Consider the following 19,822-nt stretch of genomic DNA (forward strand, 5'->3'; position numbering starts at 1 on the left):
AGAGAGACAGGTCCCTGGACCACTGATGGTTCAGAAGAGTTAAAGTGAAAAGAGAGGACAGGGAGGATAAAAATAGAGAGAGAGAGTTAGACACACAGCCTGGATGCTTCTGTGCTTCGGGGACAACAAACAAACAGGCTTAGAGAGACACAGTGGGCTTCGGTAATTTCATCAGCAGAACACCATGGACTGTAAGTACCAGGCTTAACAGGTTTTGAAGGAGAGCAACCGGCCGCAGGGAACGGGTTCAAGGCCTGAAGTAATTAAAGGACCAGTAAATAACCGAAAGTTCAGGAAAATTTAAGCTTAAAGTTTGGATTTACGGGTAGCAACAGACGATGACAGTCCCTTGTTCTGGGAGCAGAGAGCACAGATGGATTGTAAGGTTTAAGGAGCGTTTTTAATTTTAGATATCATCAGAAGTGCCTTAAAGGTCCCACATGGTAAAAAAGCTTTTAGTTGTGTTTTGCGGTTGTTACAAACTTGGAGGTTTAAAATAAAAGTCATTGAGATATTTAGTCCCCCCAACAACTAGGAAGCCTTTCAGCTCAGGTGCTATTCAACACCTAACTTACAAACAGTCTCCAGCTTAAGCTATGGTTGACAGCACAGAACTGGCAACCACAGATGCAGACAACATGTTCTTTCTGAAGGGAGCAGTAACAGCAGCAGTCCAGTGTTTCTCAAAACAAGACCGTCCATTTAGAGCAGCCCCAAAGCCAGCTGTTACATGGTCATGGCTAAATAAATAATCCTTGCAGTAATTTTAGCAGAAAAACTGAAACACTGTGAGAGTTGTAATTCATTTGGGGCATGATATGGGACTCTTAACGTCTGATATAGATCTAAACTGGACACAAAATGTAACAGTAATGCTACCTGGATGCAACAAAGACATGAATTACGGCTCTGCACGACAAAAACAGCCTTTCTGACTGTGAGAAACCAAAGCTTCATGATGAGCCTGGTGTTGGTGCTATACAGTGAATACTTTTTGCCTCTTTATGGTGAATGCAGGACTTTTATTGTACTGTGCAAACGTGCACTGACTGAGGATGGAGCAGGGTGGCTTCAAAGCTTCCCCTTACTGATGTGAAAGTCTGATGCAGGTTTACTACTGAAACAAAAATGCTGCTGAACATGCAGCACTGAGTACATTTTATAGATACTGCCCCAACGCTATTTAATGCAGTGCAATGGCTGGTGTGTTGAAACATCTTCTTAGAGCATCCTGCTTATTGCTTTCAGACTGCAACCAACTGTTAAAAACTGCTGAGGGTGTCTCTTGCATAAAATACAAGGCTTTTCATTTTCTTTTTATCACAGTGTGAACTCAGTCTCACTTCATTACTTTCATTTATGGCTCAGTTGGTGTAAACTCATTGGCTTTATTCATCAGATGTACTCATTACACAGACTGGAGAGGAGAAGAGACAAAAAAGTACACGAAACAGTGCAGCATGTCTCAGACTGCTTGTACAGACCGCAGAGGAAATGTCGGCCTTTATGTTTAGAAACAGTACCAGACAGTCACGGTGTTCTTCATGTTTGATGTCCAAACGTTTCAACTAATCTTACACTGTCAACTTAGAATCCACATTTATGTTGACGAAACCGCTGTTCCAGGGACAGAAAATACATTCTGTCAGGTTTTAAACCGTGAAAACACACAGCGCCACAACAGGGTTACTGACAGTAAGGTTTGATGCTCAAACCAAAACCTGAACTGAAAAAGAAATACTGCCTTTAACCACTAATGAGTACAAAAAAAACTGTCACTATAAATGTTGGATTGAAACCATGATGTTGTTTGGCCATGAACATGCAATGTTTCCATTTTATTTCATTTTAATACTGTTATTAATTTTTTTTTAATCTTGATGTCTTTTACAATCACACTCTTTAGATTTTTTTTCTCTGACAATCTTAGATTTTTAAAATAAGAATCTTTTTTACTGATAGTTTCTCAACTCCGTTGCTGTTTTAGTTTGGAGGCCTAAAGAATGATTTCCATATAATCTGCATATGATTTCCTTATTGTGGGAAGAACACCTGTCTGAGCATGGAGGTAGTCAGTCCCACAACCAGTGTGGGGCATTTTTGTCACAGCAGCTATGGACTCATCGTACTCAAACTTTTGTCGGTGTCGTTTTTTTGTGAATTTCACTGTAAGGCTGTGGGTGGATCAGGATGGGGGCATGCAGGTTTTGTATAGACTTAAATAAATACACTTATTTAAAGGCAAATATTAATATTTATCATCCTAGTTTAGCATCTTATCTAACATACTACCATCACTCTGTACATTAATAACATTTATTTTCTGATTCTGCCCTGTTGTACTAATTTTTATGCCGATGATAACTTCTTATAAGCCATCAGGTCCAAACCAATGTGAAAAATCTGTACACATACTTATAAAAATATATAAATTAGTGTTTGCTGTGAAAGAATTGTGATAACTAAAACTGTAAAATATAAAACTTTGGTATTCAATTTAAGAAGTAAAAGCTGATTTTGTGCACCAAATAATCATGTTTTAGAAAATGACCAATGTTTTGCATGTAAAATTAATCTCTAACATACAGTGGTAACCATCTCTCTAATAAATGTAAATGAAATCATGGAGTAATAAAAACAATAATTTAAAAATCTAGTGGAGTTCAAGTATACTGTACATGAGCAGGGAAATAAAACACTCCCAATGCTGTATTCAATTCAATTCAATTCAATTTTATTTATATAGCGCCAATTACAGTCAAATTGTCTCGAGATGCTTTACAGAACCCATATGCCTGACCCCCAGAGCAAGCCAAAAGGTGACAGTGGCAAGGAAAACACCCTTTTAACAGGGAAAAAAACCTCTAGCAGAACCCGGCTCTAATGTGGGGGGACCCATCTGCCTGCTGGCCGGGCAGGTTGAGAGGGACAGAAGAGGTAGAAAGGTAGAGATAGAGGGATAGAGGTAGAGGGTTACAGGTGGAGGGTTAGAGGTGGAGGTAGAGGGTTACAGGTAGAGGGGAAGAGGTAGAGGGTTACAATTGGTGGGAGAACAACCACACATCTGAAGCATCCAGCTCTGGGACCAGGGACACTCAGAGAAAGGACACAGGGAGAAACAGAGTGAATGTAATGCAATAATGGTATATATAGTATGGTATGTATCTAAGTAGATGTATTGTGTTACTTTTCATTGTTGTTGGGTGATCAGCAAAGTCAGTAGGATTTCATGTCAGTCCACCTAATAGTTGTTTGGATAATTCATTCTGGACCAAAGCAGTGAACTGACTGACAGACTGATGCTGCTGCTGTAATATGACTGAATGAAACCTGCTTTGACTTGGAGCAAAAAGAGACATTTTCCCTTTGAACGTCTCAAATGGTTTCAAAATTGTTCCGAGGCACCAATCAAATTACCCACCATTTACGAAAATGTTCACAAAAGAATTTCAAAGAATAAAAATGAAAACAGATTCCAATGTGAGAAGCTTCTTTTTTTTCTTTTCTGTTCCATTAATCATCTCATGATGGTCAGATGTATTCTGTGACCCACTTTAGTCGACCCAAAAGCTGAGAACCTCTACATAAATAGAATGGAGCCTCAGTAAGAACAATCTCAAACTCTCTACTTTAATATTTAATACATTTAAGCACCTTGCTGATAGTGATATTAGCTTTTTAGAGCCTTTGCTGTAAATGGAGTATTTCTATCCTGTTGTACTGTTACTTCAGTAAAGGATTTGAGTATTTCTTCCTCCACTGTGCTCATCTTATACATCCACCAACACTGGCATCAAGTCATGTTTACCAAAAAGCATTCAAGTGAATAAAAACACATTCAAATTTGCATAGATCTTTATTTTTTTTAGTAGAATCTATAATTGACATCAATTAAATAAAAAGGAGAAAACAAGAGCAAAAAAAATCTTTAAATTACAAGAAAATTACACTGCACCATTCATATAGTACAAAAATAGGCCTTATTTTAGAGTTATGTCCCATGTAAGATAGTCATTCTTGTACATTAATCATAGGTCACAAATCTGTAAGGTACTGTGTGCAGCCACAGGTCAGGAACCTCGTGAAGAGGCGGGAGGAAGTCAACAGAGTCGACTGAGGCTGCTCCACTTACCGCCCCTCCATCGCAAAGTGTTTCATTTCTACTTAACAAGCATGTGCACACACGGACACGCGCAGATCGGATTCAGCCCTTAAGTTAATGGCGATGGGATACATTCTACCTCCTCCCTCCACAGCTGCTAAACATACAGGGTGTCGCCGCAGATCTTCAGAAAGGCTGAGATGACGGAAAAGTTTCAACAAAACACTTTGAAGACAAGTGAGGGGGTCGATGGACTGTGACAACCTGAAAGCAACACGTCTTAACACGAAACAGACAGCATTAAAATGATTGTCTTTGGTTATGCCAAAGATATTGCTCCTATTCACTCCATCCAACTTCATATTGATCACTTCAGACTACGTCCTAAAGCAGGGCTGGAGCAGCACTGAGCTCCACGTGAAACAAATGAGCCACATAAAGACAAGACTCCGTTGTGACCCACGAGCAAGTCTTTTCTTTATAAAAGGCTTCTCGCGTTACTGCCAGTGGTAGCCTTTTAATTACGAGCTGCTCTCTGGCACAATTAGAGAACTTCTTCTTTTTTAGTGTCTAGTTTCTATCACATTCTCGCAGTGAAAGGAATGAGCTGGCTGCTAATGGTTTTCCGCAACTCCTGTGCTTTGGAAGCACCAGCTACTTAATGCTGCCTGCATTCATGATTTTAAAAGTTGAACACTTGAATGCGCAGAGCTGCGGGTTCATCAGCTGAAAGTTTTCTGGCTGTAGTGAATACAACATCAAGCTAAGATGAATAAATCATTTTGTGTGTGCACTCACAGGGCCATGGAAGCTCGTCTCAACATCCCAAAATGCTGCACTTCACAAGAAGCTATTCTTCCGAGAAGCTGTGTAAATCTTCTGCGAGAGAAAATGCTCGGTGCATAATGTCGACTAGACTGAGAATCAATTAGGCCGCAGTAATTGCAACAAATTGGTCAAAGTCTCACATTATAGTTCTTCAAAAGAAGCAGACTCTTAAGCACCCAGAGTCAAAAAAAAATAGTTTATGGAAGCAATTTTGTTGCTGCATTAGCCCATTATCTGTTGTTTACACACTTCTCACCAAGCTGGGAAGTCAATAAGATTTTGTGACTCAAGTCTGAGGCTGAAGTTATTACATTTTCAAATTAGCACCCTCCTTAAACTGGGTCTAATCAGAGCCTAAATGGCAGTAGGCACTAATGTACATCACACAAGCCCCTGCAGCACACACTAACCACACTAGCTTTGTTCCTTTTGAGGGCATTTTCTCCAAATCCACATTCTCGGATTGGCTTCCAATGCAGAAACTGCTGCAGTAAGCCAAATGTGCTACACCTGCACCAGCCATGTGAGATGAATTAAGCTTCCTGGCTCAGCGCTGTGTTTGAGAGTACACATGCCAATCTTCCTCCATCCTTTTGAAGAGGATTTTTGGCAGGTATTAGATTGAAAATAATTATTCTTTGCAGCTTTAACTAGTTAACTTTTGCCTTTTCTGAATAAACATTTGACTTCTGAATGAGCATTTGCAATTTAAATGACATTCTGCATATTTATGAATAATAATTTTTGTGAAGGTTTTCTACCACAAGTGGTTAAATTAAAAATTAAAATTCATTTGCTTGTGTGCTGCTGCACTTTTCTGCCTTCAAAAGAAGGAAAAAATTTTGATTGTCAGAAACTTAAGAACAAATAAAGGTTGCAACTCCACGAGGAGCTGCGTGGGTAGAGATGATAAACGGAACTCCCCCAACATTTTCAGATTGGGTTGGCACTTTAATGCTGACCAACAAGATCTATAGACTATTGTTCTACCCATTCTATTTCTGTAACAGGTTTAAAGCCCAGGTGTGACTGCACATGAATGCTGATCCTAAAGGCAATAAATTTTTAGGAGAGATAGGAGCTCCGGGGGAGTAGAATTTACGCAGCAGCTTTACACTTTCTGAATGGCAATCGCTTGTTTTTCACATAAACTTGACGTGCACGCATATCATCCAAAATCTTTACCAAGAAGCGTTTTCAAATCTAACCTACATATAATTTGACCTCTATAATCATTTATCAGCTCCTCTAACAGCGTATGAAACCTTGCTGAATGATATGAGAGGTAGATAAAAGGGTGAGCAGCGGTGGTTTTCTATGCACGTCATCACCATGACAACCTCTCTCAGCAAGCTCCACCGTTTTTGTAGTGGAAATTAAAAAATAATGATAATTTCAACAAAAGCGATCAGTGGAATCAAAATGGCTACACTGGATTAAATAATGAGATGCGTATTTCAGATGATAACCAGCCTGGGAGGAATTATCTTTTTAAAATAATCTTCCCTAAAGGTGTGATTAAAACCTCTCCGAATAAATAGTTTTCTGCAGAATCATTCGGAATATAATTAATTGGAAAGTACGCCGAAGACATAATCTGAAATTCAGATTAGATGAAGACTGGAGGGTAAATGCAGAGAGGCTGATGAGATGTGGAGTCTCAATGAAGGATTTTTAAAAACAATATTCAACATTTGAAGAGGAGAGCAGAAGCTGTGAGATGAAGGAGGAAACAGAAAACCTTCACTTCAGAGGGCAGATAAACATTTCTCATCCTCACATGCGACACACTAGCTCACACATCTGCACACACACGCGCACACACACACACACACACACACACACGCGCTAACTTTCAATCATTAAAATATGAGTGTGTTTGTAGCGTTGATGTGCGCTGACAAAAGGAAAGCCTTGATGTATTGTTACTGTGACTGCTCTGTCAAGAAATCAATCACAGGTAACTCAACACCTGCCAGCTGCTATGAAAAACTATTGTGCTCAACAGTCACACGTTGTATTGGCCTCGTCAGCATCAGAGCTGGGAGCACGTGAGATGCAGAAATTAAATATGTCCGGAAGGGACTGTGCCTCAGGGTTGATCGTCTGACCTGTTTTCTTATCATTTCTCTGTTTTTTAAACCCTTCCATGTGATGGTCCAAATTTTAAAACCAGATTAAGTTCAGTTCATTTGGGATCCAAAAAGGCTGGAGGCAGCTTTTGCTAGTTGAGTGACTCACAGTTTGCTTTTCCAGAGATGGAAAAGGTCCTTACACATGGTGTGTACAAAAGGAACAATAACTGTACTGGTTTTGAAAAGCAACTGAATGGAAGAAAGAGTCTTCTAAAAGTAAACAGTATTATTGTATCATCATAAAAACTAAGATGTCACAGATGGCATATCCAGGAAGCTCTTGGTCTGTTTTGTCTAATTGGTGGCGTGTAATTCAAAACAACTCAAGTCAGCACATTTCTTTATCAACTATTATGTTTTTAATTTGTGCATTTAAAAATGCATGTAAAAATGTGAACCGTTACAGTTAAGTGGTCTATTCTGAACAGATTCCTCATGTTTGTGTCACTCTGGAGAGAAAAAAAAAAAAAGTTTCCAAATTGGATTTCATGCCTCATAATATAATTTTTTGTTATCATTGTATAGTTAAAATACTAAATATGACAGGACCCGCTTAAGCTTCTCTATAAAGGGCACTACACTGTTCATCAGATTTACATGCTCACATTCACACACACAATTCATTCAGACATGTGCGCACACACACACACACACACACACACACACTTCTCCACTACTCGCATTCAACAATCTCGTCTGGCTACTGCACTGAGACTAATGGAAAGAGGAGGGGAAAAAAAGAGGAAGAAAGCAAATAATAATCATTTGTTTACTGTAACAAAAAGGAGCTAGAGCTGGAGGGGAAAATGGACTCTGCACAGACAGACACTGTTCATGATTGAGGGCAAGAGGAGGGAGAGGGCCAGTTTAATAGAAATGCGCCCAAGTGTGAACAGAGCAAAGCTCAGGCCTTCCTGGGCTTTGAGAGACAGCAGCTTCCCATCAGGTCTCCCACAGCAGAGTGGAAGCCCAGATCCCAAAACAGGGCTCAGATGAGAATCCGATAAGACAGTGAAAAGAAAAGAGAAAAAAAATGAACGAGATAAAACCAGGAAAGACTGTGAAAGGACAGTTACCACAGCCCTGAATTATCAGACAAAAGGGGGTAAGAGGATTTTAAAAGCAGGAGAGAAAGAAGGATGTGTGGGAGGCATTAAAGAGCACTTTGTGTTTTGATAAAGGCAGTCCTCTCATTTTGGACGTCAAACTCTTCGTTATCGGAGTCTGTATTTACCCCGTCATCCCCCCACACTGTCGGGATGCCACGGTACGACACCACCCTATTTCCCCCAAGGCTAAAGCTGCCCCCGAGGCCGCTGCCAGCCTCTAGAGAGGGCAGCTTGATGAGCGCGCCTGAGCGCAGCTGCAGCAGCAGGAAGATGCCAGCGAAGGTGGCGATGATGGCCACGCAGCTGAGCACGGCGATGGTGATGGGCAGATTAGAGCTGAGCTGAAGCTGCGCTCTCGGGCTCCCCTGGCCCACCATGAAGCTGCCAGTGGTCTCGCGCATGTACTGGTTGAGGTGCAGGCAGGTTCCAGAGACGGAGTCCAGGGAGCTGTGAGGAGGGCAGGACAGGCAGGCCTGAGGGCTGAGGCTGCTGCAGGTCAGGCAGGGCGCTGGGCAAGCCAGGCAGGCGGGGACGGACGCTGGTGGTATGGAGTTTCCCACTGTGTAGTTGATGGGCTGGGAGCCCACCGAGAAGCCTGGTGGACATTCCTTCACACAGCCCTGCTGAAAGAGGTAGTAGCCGCCGTTGCACTCTGGAACACAGAAACAGCAATTAGCAGCTGCACACACCGTGATGACCACCTTTGAGTCAGACAAGCCAAAAAAACAGAACCAGGTTTCCTGCCCAGAAAGTCAAGGCTCAGAGTCCACAGCTAACATGATTAGTCAAGCCGTGTCAAACATGTATGAGTTGTACTGTGGAAAAGTGAAACTGAATTTAAAAGTTATCGTACTTTGTTGTTGCCATTTTTTCTTAAATTTTGAGTTATTTTTTTCTTACTAAAACTGATGACAAAGAGCTTTGCTATTTATATGCTGAGTGCAGCATTTATAAACCAGCAGACACATTTCCATATGCAGCAGGTCCAGATGCAGACCATTGCCTATAATGACAATTAGCAGACTGTGGGTGCTGGGGGTAACAGAGCTGAACACAGGAGAGCCAACAGAGGGAGGAAAATCTAATTTACTGCGAAATTTTCTCAACTTGTTCAAAACAGAGAGAACTATAGTTGTGTGCCCCAAGGGAGAGAGCGCTGTGTACTACACGACACATGATTATCATAAAATGGTGATTATGTGCATACATGATAATCATATTCCATTCACCTTTGTGTATCAGCATGTAAGTACCTCTGACAGCCTGTAGGGGTCAGACTGTCACTGTTTCTCACAACATGTAGGTGTACTGCACACTTTGTTGGTGCTCACTTGTATCTTTAGACCTTGCCTTCAGCACTATTTGGATTTGGCCGGACACACTGACATGAAGTTTGCAGTGTCATTCAATAGGATAATTGTGTGTCTTTCAAATAGGTCTGTACAAAACTGATGTAGAAGCAGAATGCAAACAGATGCAGCTGAGCACACACGGGACAATAAATCATTGCGTTGACGCTAACCAGGCTACTTCACATTTCACAGCTCAACATGGCTTTACACTGCTCCCCCCTCAACAGCTGTGACTGTAACTGTGTGAGGAGCAAACCAGAGACAAGGATTACTAGTCTTACCGATGCATATCTGCCTCAGATCCAAGGTCTTGCAATTGCCATTGAGAAGCTGGGACTTCTCAGAGGAGCTAGAAAATGCTGAACCAGTACCATACAGCACCAGGACGAACTGGGTAAGAGTGCCTGAGTGGAGAGGCAGAGATAAAAACTAAAATTAACTGGGGGGAAAAAGTAGGCCTGTCAAAAACAGTGAGACTCCAGCACTCCCTAGGGTGGACTTTTTAAGTGTATCCTCTTTTCATTGTAGACTCTTAGATTTTCTGCATAAAGTGACACAAATGATTCCTTGATACGAGCTGCAAATTTAAAGACAGCACAATTTCACTCTGTGCCTAACAAGTGTTATAAAGTGCACATTTCTCAAGAATCATTCAAGTGTGGGGCCTTGAGAGAGGTTCTACTTCAGGAAATCGCTCTTTACTGAGTAGGGAAGTGTGAGACATTGATCTAAATCTGTAGTTCTGGAGTTTTCTTGGCTGAATATCCTGCTGGGGGTGGACATACTGTGTCCAGGTACAGTTGACAGCTCGTGGGCAAACATAAAGAGCGAAGTATTCAGGTCACTGCTTTACTTTTCTTCCGACAATAAGAAAATTGAGTGCGACAGACCTGTACAGTCGCTTCCTATAAAAAGAGAGGACATTCTAGATACAGGAGCCTCTTGATCTCTAATCTCCCACTGCTGAACCTTTAAACCCTGAGCTGAACTGTAGACTCAACAGATTAAAACATGTTAAATAACATCCAAGTATCCAAACCATTTAAAGCAGTCCTGGTGACCTGACGGTAAAAGCACATCACAGTTGTGCTTTTCTTTGGCCAGCACTGAATATCTTATAGGTCTAAGACTGTTGGTCAGAGAGAAATTTGAACACATTCCCTCAGGACTTATGTAAGGACCGTAATTTGACATTGAATGAGAGAAAGCTGGACATGTCTGAATTCCTGATACATCAACTCTCATGAGAACAAAGCTGATCACCATAGTCACTGGCACCAGCCACGTTCTCAATCTCCAGCGTCCACGCTCCAGTGGGGTTCTCATCCCAGGAGTGGGTGGTCATGAAAGCCCAGTCATTAAAACCCTCCGACGAGTAGTCATGAGGCCTGCAGGAAAACAACAAGTAGGAGTGTAAAGTAGTTTGTATTTACTAACTTCCACTGTACGTTTCTGTGTTTGTGTAGTTTTTTGTGATTGTACCTGGGGTGGAGCAGAGTGGAGCGTGTACCAGAAGGACTAATGAGATGGATGGCTAGGTTCCCCCTCCTGTTGTAGGACAGGGTGAGCCGGGCCTGGACGTGCTCTAATGAGGTCACATGACTGTCTGACCCGATGCAGGCGTCCACACTCTTGTTAATAGATAAATGGCTGCCGATGTTCCTGTCAAACATGAGAAAAGAAACATAACAGATTCAGAATATTTGAATGTTGTGTTAAGCTGGAATCACCGCCGGCTTATTCCTGAGAGCTGGATAAGCTACAATCCAGAAAACTGTGAGTGCAACACTTTGCTCATGCCCACTGTGAAAGCTGCAAAGGGTGACGACTTCGTGGCCATGAACAGGATTAGTGTCTCACAACCTGTAGGACTGCTGTCCTCTGTGCAAGGAAAGCACCCACCTCGTTTTACTCTCCCCCTCCTCCCCCAAATCCGCTTAGGAGATTACACGCATCCACAACAATTCTCAGGAGGAAGGCACGAGGTTTTAGTGAAACAGTGGCCGAAATTATAGACAAGATGTGGTGTGATCATTAAACTGTCAGGCTGCTTGAAGACGCAGTCCCTCCAGTTTCTGTCCGATTCATCATCCATTACAAGGCTACTTAGGGTGGATGCCTTTGACCTTTGAAGCAGCCTCACGAGGGAAAAATCATCTAAAAGGTCAATTTACAGCACTTTTGGGATGCCAATGAGTCACACAACAACCGGCCAAGTAGCATTTCAACATGTTCATGTTTGCAAAACGTATGTTGTTGTGTTTTTGAGTGGAGTCAGAAAAGAGAGAAGAAAATGGAAATGAAATTGATTTATCATTGCCTGTTGACCACTATGGCGCGGGCGTCTGTGATTTAAAGTCTGGAAGAAGCAACATTTGTGGCACTGTTGCAAACACAGCATCTGTTTTTTACAAGCACACAGAGACAGAGCGATATGCTGCAAACCTATAACCAGCAGTCTGCCATTCTGTCACTGTGGATAATCAACAAGAAAATCTGAAGTCATTTCATACCGTTCTCATCAAGAGATAACATCAATTGAAAATAAAAAAAAATAAAAAAAACTTACAGCATCATGAAACCCCACTGCAGTGGCTTTTCAAAGACACATTTTTTATGCTTTCCCAATAAACATTTTATTTTACTTACACAGTGTGATGCACAATTTCAACTCCTCACTAAAACTGTTTCATATATTCTGAAAAACAATGTAACTTTTTACTTTGGTCCTCACAAGAGGCACCTTTAGATATGTTGGTTCATAGTAGGTAATTTTGTTCCCAAGTCATACGGCTTTCTTTTGAAGTATGACATATTATTACATATTTATTACATACTGAAGATTCAACACATAAATGTGTATTATTATTTAGTGTCTATAAAGCTTTTCAGAACAAACAAAAAATACTTTGGGAGCAAGCCAAATCTTAAGCGTTGCCATGCATTTGGCAGAGTATCTTACAGAAATAAGAGGGGTTTTGTAAATCATAAATCACTTTTTGAAAAGCTGTGTGAGAGCTTCCATCTATGCCATAATCCACTTTTCATTGATACAACATTTTGAAACGCTGGTGGTAATTTGCATAAAAGTTTGGTTAATCCTCTTTAAGAATAAAGTCTGCAGGCACAAGTACATGCCAATCATCTTCAGTGTCCATACAGCAGACAAGAAATCTTGCTGATACCCACTTGATACAAAGCCTGTATTCATTCTTTCTGTCAGACACATGCTTACAGGAGCTATTCTGCTGAGATTTTCTGTTTTGAGGCACAATCCATTTTCTAAATATAAACACAAGGTATAGTCACAATAAGAAGAAACTCAAATCACGAACTGCAAACTGGTGTCACTTAGGAACTCATGAACAAGCCTTTTGGTATCAGTCAAGCCTTTTTTCATCATCTCACTGGTGCACAAGTAAAAGCCCAAATGTCACTGCAATTGTGGTTGTTATAATTCATTGTAGTTGTGTAACACTGATGTTTAACCACTACAACATTGATTATGCAGCACTGTATGTATGTAGCAGTTAATAATAATATAGCATCTCGTAAAAATGTCTTCTTTTTAACTGTCGTGATCAAGATACTGTTGGTGATAATGACTGGAAGCAACTGACAGTAAAGAAGATGGCGAAGCCCTACCTGCTCCCTTACTGCAAGTCGATCTTGATAAGTAAGTCAGCTAAACACCTAAAATGTAAATTGAATAACCTGCCTTGACTGCTGTTCCCAGACGCTCGAACCATCTGCTCTGAGCATCTGATAACTGCAGTAAAAGAGAGAGAAACTTCAAACCCGGCGAGAGAAGTGACAGGGAGCGCATAATGAAGAAGAGATGTCTGACTGAGTTTAGACTGTGACACCAGGAAAAGAAGGAATAAAATGGCTGAGGAGGAATACTGAGTCACAACAACCAAAGGAACCCTTGAATTGACAAATTATTCCTTCTGTTTTAAACGTTTCATCTCAATCAGAGCTGAGAGCCTGCTTCAGTGCACACATAGACACACACACAGACACACATACGCATGTACTGCAGGCGTTTCAACAGGCGCCCAGAGCCAAGCTGAAGATGAAGACATAATGTGTTACTGCAGCAAAGCATGACAGCTCAGTCATCCACGAGCAGCGCCTACACCTACGTGTTGTTATGGACCAGTTTAATGTCAATGCCTCTTTTCACTCGCTATCTAGCATCTCATCATGTTACTTAATTATAGCTTGAGTTTGTGTCAAACAACAATGCAACAACAAACAAAAACAACGTAGTTGTGGCATATTCAATGTGCTGTTTCTTGTCAAAGTGTCCGTGACTGTTACTGTATCATTTTCACATTTTATCAATTTTAGGCTAATGTTAAGTGGTTGGTAGCAGATTTTGTTAATGTGAGCAAGGCATTTTTTTCTTGCCTAGAGGAGGTATCCTGACTTTTTGTGCCTAGTATGGGTTTAGTTCAAGCAGGAACCTCCAGGGCTGGAAAGATGAAGCCAATGCAGAAACATCCAAAATCGCAGTTCCTCGAATGGCCACTTGAGGCTTCCTCCAAAAGAGAGTTAACAATCGACCCTCATGTTAAAATACCCAAATTTACAGAAAAAAATTAAGCATGTTTAAAGCCTGGTACAAAGAACAGTTTTGGTTTGTTCATTTTACATATTTAGTTTGAAGTTTATTCATTTAGAATTTTTATCCAACTCACCTGTTTAGATTGTATAGAGGCTTAAAACTGTCCATAATTGAATTAAAAAGCTTTGTTTGTAACCTGACTGCAGCTCAAAGGCACATAGAGCAGTTGAACACAGACAATTGTACAATACTAGCAGCAGCCATGTGGTAGCAAAAAAAGGAAAAAATAATATATTTGAAATGGAATACATTGAGAATAAATAATTAAAGATGTTTTGAGTGACTAGTCAGTACAATCACCAGACAGTCCACACCACAGAGACATAGTCATGGCCCACCTAACCTCCATTCACAGCAGAATCAGGCACTGCCAAGATGGAGATGCTGATAAACAGTTTGTGCATTTTTACATACAAGTGGCCATCTCCAAAAATATACCTTATATTTCCTATAATCCACCACATTGCCTTCCTCCAGAGTCACAAGTGAATTAGTTTGGGATTAAGCTACGTGGGTGGAATTGAAAGCAAATCAAACAAATTACTTGCTAGTTCTAATTAGTTTGAAGTAGATACTTGTTAAGTGACAGCTGTAATATGCGTAGACACTTGTAATCACGGTGTTAAGATAAATTCAGTGAGCTGATGTACGTGTGTGAGTGCAGAGCACTAACCTTGGCTCGCTGACCATGGTGATGACACATTTTCTCTGTGTCCCCACACTGGTCCACGTCTTTGCCAGTGACACAATTGCACTGGCATCAAGCAGACCATATCCATATGAATGGCTAACTGCAGAAACCAAGAGAGAAAAGAGGAAATGGAAACATGAAAGTTAGCCTGCTGAGAACAGCATCCTCTCTCTTCCAGTTCCAACTTTAGAAACAAGCGACACTTTGTGTATCACTCAACCTCTGTTCAGTTTTGATGTGTTGAATTTCAGACAACTGTTTAGTTTAAATGATGTATAATATATTAAGGGCACTCACTGAAATATTTTGAAATTCAAAATTTCAACCCTAGAGTGTTATTGAAGGACATAAGACTTTACTTATGTGACATTTTTCAAAATTTTTAATTGTCATGTTGAAATTCAAAGTCAATGAAGTTACCATATATGGTTCCTTGCCCATTAGTGGTAAAAAAAAGTTTCCAAGAAATATATATATCATCACTTAACACAACTACTCAACCATAGAGTTTCGTCAGTTAACCATGGTTAGTTTTGACGTTTCGACCACAAATATGGAAGAGGACCGAGCCCCAAGTCCGTTTTTTTCCAACTTTGAAGAAAAGACAAAGTTTCATATGTTCCAGGTCTCTGCTGATTGGTCAAATGCCATGATGTAGTGTGCTGTAAGTGATGGTGGCTGATTGGCTGGGTGAAAACAACATGCTTCTCGACCTCTCTGAGAGGTGGGAGCAACGCCATATTCAATGTGTGCAAAAGTTACCAGATATGATCACTTGCCCGATGAAGCGCTACAGAGCTTAAACGGCATCTGAAGAGGACAAAAGATAACTTGAGTAGAGTTGCTGTACCTTTGCGGCCAACACCATTGGTTCTCCAGTCATTGGTGAGCAGGTGGGCAGGGTGAGACGTTCGCACAACCAGATGCTGCATGTCCCTCCAGGTCAGGTTTTTACTGGAATGAGTGTATATGCAAGCACGTACAGACGTAGCCACATAAAGAAAGAGAGACGGTGACACACATGGTAAGGCTCTGGCTTAAAGTTCAAGTTGAAACAGATCAAAGAGATGCCTCTGACAATACATCATACAGTCTTAACCTGCAGGTGGACAGCTGATTACATACAGAACACAATGAAGTACCAGTCACATTCTTTCTGGAATTACATTAAATCCTCAGTCAACATACATTTGAACTCAATTTCTGCCCTTTGGCAAAATGTCTTGTAAAGAGAAATCCTGACAAAGTAGCGTTGCTATAATTCTTCCTGCAGGCATCCACTCTGGAGCAGATCAGGCATAAAAAGGGACTACATGAGGTCAAAGTTTGGTTTGCCTCTCTGCTGTGATGAACTACACACAGACTTCAAATTCATAAATCCTTTTGTGTATTGAGAAAAAGAAGGCATTTTACTTAGTATCCTTACTCGGTTTCTTATAAAATTCATTTTTTAATTGCAGTCTGTTCCTGTCGACTCACTCTGTTCTGCCACAAGACTAATTACTCATTTTCAGGACATAACATTCGTGTTTGTCTCCCCATTAGTGCCGTGTGACTAGACACGAATGATTACCACTCACATCCAAACTGTGCTATTTGCAAATGCACATTTGCAAACTGTGACAGAGGGGTTAAAAAGTCGTTCATAAAATGGAATAATCAAGTAGAATTAATGCGTAAACACGCAGCACTTAACAGTTAAAGCTTGATTTAGTACAAGACTGTGAGATTATTAATTTGGGTTTTGACAAGTCTGCGCACCAAAAAAGTATAACATTTTAAAATACACATTTTTCAAATGAAGAATTTCCTGTTGGGAAACTTTTAACAACAAGAAACTAAAAACTGATAACAGCAGGGCAATAACTCACATTACTCTGGCATTCTGTATATTTTGGTGCACCCACAGATTCTCAAAATAATCAAATTTTCTCCAGAAAATCGATAAGAGTTATCAACAGGAGTAAGGAAAATAAAGAGATTGAGCATGTTGAGTGAGGATATACAGTTGAAGAGAATTGCAAAGCTTAGTCAGACTCAGAAAAATAGTGATAAGCACTTACTTAGCCTCGAGGGCGAGAGCGATGATCCCAGCAGCCAGCGGGGCGGAAGCTGAGGTGCCTGTGTGGGAGTCTGTGCATTTTGATTTGAGGTCTGTAGTCACCTATGAAGATGAACACAGTAGGCTTATCTCTAGCAGAATTCTTGCTTTAATATATCATTCTCCCATTATTCTCAAGGCAATAAACACACTCACAGTGCTTGCATTTCACTTGCTGTTGTCAGGGAGAAAACAAAAACATACCTAATTCTTTTCTAATTCAGCTTTTTACCTTTGGTCATCCCCCCACAAAGAATCACAAACCCTAACCTTTTACTAGAACTCATTTAAAATGAAGTCATAAGAATTTTACACTCTTGTAACCTGAAAACTTGGGATTTTCCTCTATTAAGCTACTAACATTTATTCTCCATCACCACTTCATTTATTATCCCACATGTATTTATGGAAGGCAGAAAGAGGCTGACGGGTGAGGAAGCAGAAACTTGAGAGGCAAAAGTCATCAACTGGAAAATCAAACTGGGTAAATCGTGTAACGAATGCCTTCCTTCTCTTGAGTGAGTCTCTTTATAGATGAACTGCTCCAGCAGAGATCTCCTCAGTGACCCTCAGCTGAGGGCTGTGGTTGTACTGGGCAGCTCCCAGGTGGGAATTTCTGTAGCTGCATGAATACAAAGCATGCTGGTGCAGAACCCGAGTATTTGTCCTCAGCAAAACCCATCACTTGAAGGATAAAGGTTACAAACCACTGCCTTGTGAAAAGCCCCCCAGTCACCCACTGTATAATCCTAAGGTGAGATCAGTCTGTTACTGAATAAGACTGATAGAAAAGTAGCTACGATCACAAAGCTGCTGAAAGTGCTCACAGAAACGGATCTTTAAACTGCTACACAGAATAATAAATGCTTTGGCAGAATGACTTTAATGGTTATTATGCATTCAGGAGCTTCAGGAGCATATCCTTCTTACTCTGAATTGAAAGAACGTGTGATTAAAAAAAAAATAATTAAAAAAAATCCCACATAGGACCTGTGGGACTATGCAGAATCATAACCCCACAGGTCCCATCTTCTCGCTTCTGCTCCAGGTCTTCATTCTGGGGTCCATGAGTGACAGCACAATTAAATGAGTACATCACTGAAGCATTAAGGGACCAGCCACATGTCATGCGGATGTCATAAGCTGTCCGTCCAGTTGGTCTGGCTGCTAGACAAAGAAAATGTGTGTGCGCGCGTAAATGTGTGTGTGTACGAGAGAGAGATTTAGGGTTTGTGACAAGAATGTTAAGCAGCAACAGATTGCCAGCTGGAGTTTCAGCCGTTCACTATTCATAATCATTTTAATGGCCCAAGACTGAATGAATGCAGAAGAAGAAGGAAGAAAAGGAGCAAAGGCTGGAGGAGTCTTGCTGGGATTGAGACATCAAGTTTAATAAAACTAGAAACTACAGATGCTTAATGCACTGTATGTACAGAACTGAAACAATTACTCTGTTAATCACTTTGTCTGTTGAGATAAAAATTCAACTATTTTGAGCACAAATTAATCACCTTGTTTTTTTTAAGCACATTGGTCATTTCAGACATCATGTTAAGCTCTGGGAATTTGCAGTGGGCCTATTTAATTTTACAACACTGCTACAGAAGAAAAAACCATTTAATTTGCCGACTGGATTAATACCTTTGGGTTAGAATTTTCAGCAGCTACATTCAAACAGACTGTGTGTCGACTAAATATCACTTTGGAAATAAATAGTCTCCTGAGTTCACCACAGACATGAAGGCAGGAACTCAGTGTGATAGCCAAAGCTTTGCATGAGGGGAGAGGACACTCACTATCTGTTTCTCGTTGAGGTTTCCCGAGCTGTAGGTGGTGGCGAGGGTGGAGGAGCACGCCTCGCTGTACCAGGGGACGTTGCCGTTTTGCGTGGAGCTGCTGATGGACAGGGTGTAGATGCTGTTGGTGTATCCGTCGCAGTTACAGCTGTCCTTCTCCCTTCCACCGTTCCCAGAAGCCCACACAAAGATGGAGCCCAAACCGCCACGACCCTGGAGAACGTGTGGTACATTTAGACAAACAGAAGAGAAAAAAAAAAAAAAAACGCAACCACATTTCCTTTCATTCATTTGTGCCTCAGACCACCGCTGCCCAGAAAAAGAACAAAATCTTATTCAGTCTTCAATAGGAATCCCAATTATAGGAGGGCAAATTCATTTCAGGGCTCATTTCAAAAAGGGTCCATTAGAAGCCAGCATACATCACAGAGGCCGGGGTGGTCACTCAGTAAATTACACAGAGCTAAATATCGCATGACAGCAATGCAATACAAAAAGCCTCTATATGACAACAGCTCATTGTAATAAATCATCCAACCTCTCAGCCTTTGAAGTGCAATAATTTTCATCTAAGAGCCGCTTTATTGTATTGAGTGGCACTGTCTCTCTCTCTCTCTCTCAGCATTGATCAATTCTAGCAATGCACCACCCACACCACCATCTGACAGCGCTGTCACTGTGGCAATTATCTTAGTAGTCAGTGTCAGTGGTACCAATCAGCTTTATGGCACATGCCTGGAATCCTACTGCTCCGTAACAAGAGTCAGTGTTAGTGGGATGGATGTGTTTATTCATGGAGAGCAGATGTGAGAGTTTGGGGTGTGATCTGTATGCTCATTAATCTGTTCACTTGTTCATTTCAAATATCTGACACAGCCCCAGCGCGCCACATGCATTAAAACAAGTGCTGTTATCAACAACAGGACTGATGACAAGACAGTGTGCTCGCTTCTTGGTTAATATTCAGATTGTCTTGTTGTTAGATGCTGACAGACTAGTTTTCAAAATTACCCTCATAAAATCTCTCTGCATGCACATGCATATAGATAGGCACGCGTTTGGAGGCTTTTGATTAGAA

At 41.0% G+C, this 19,822-nt stretch overlaps 1 protein-coding gene across 3 annotated transcripts in view; it reads right to left on the bottom strand.

The window, feature by feature from the left end:
- Positions 1-3,837: 3,837 nt before the first annotated feature.
- Positions 3,838-19,822, bottom strand: part of furina (furin (paired basic amino acid cleaving enzyme) a) — a 79,876-nt gene continuing 63,891 nt past the window's right edge. For all 3 annotated transcript variants that reach the window (XM_023297734.3, XM_023297735.3, XM_023297736.3), the window contains exons 9-16: positions 18,745-18,957; positions 16,911-17,011; positions 15,698-15,801; positions 14,830-14,947; positions 11,009-11,188; positions 10,790-10,914; positions 9,808-9,930; positions 3,838-8,826 (exon numbers count right to left, since the gene is read on the bottom strand). In XM_023297734.3, the coding sequence (XP_023153502.1) occupies positions 8,219-8,826; positions 9,808-9,930; positions 10,790-10,914; positions 11,009-11,188; positions 14,830-14,947; positions 15,698-15,801; positions 16,911-17,011; positions 18,745-18,957 (1,572 nt within the window). In that variant the 3' untranslated portion in view covers positions 3,838-8,218. The remainder of the gene's footprint in view (positions 8,827-9,807; positions 9,931-10,789; positions 10,915-11,008; positions 11,189-14,829; positions 14,948-15,697; positions 15,802-16,910; positions 17,012-18,744; positions 18,958-19,822) is intronic.

The sequence above is a fragment of the Amphiprion ocellaris genome, chromosome 1 (assembly GCF_022539595.1).
Source record: "Amphiprion ocellaris isolate individual 3 ecotype Okinawa chromosome 1, ASM2253959v1, whole genome shotgun sequence".
NCBI classification, from domain to species: domain Eukaryota; kingdom Metazoa; phylum Chordata; class Actinopteri; family Pomacentridae; genus Amphiprion; species Amphiprion ocellaris.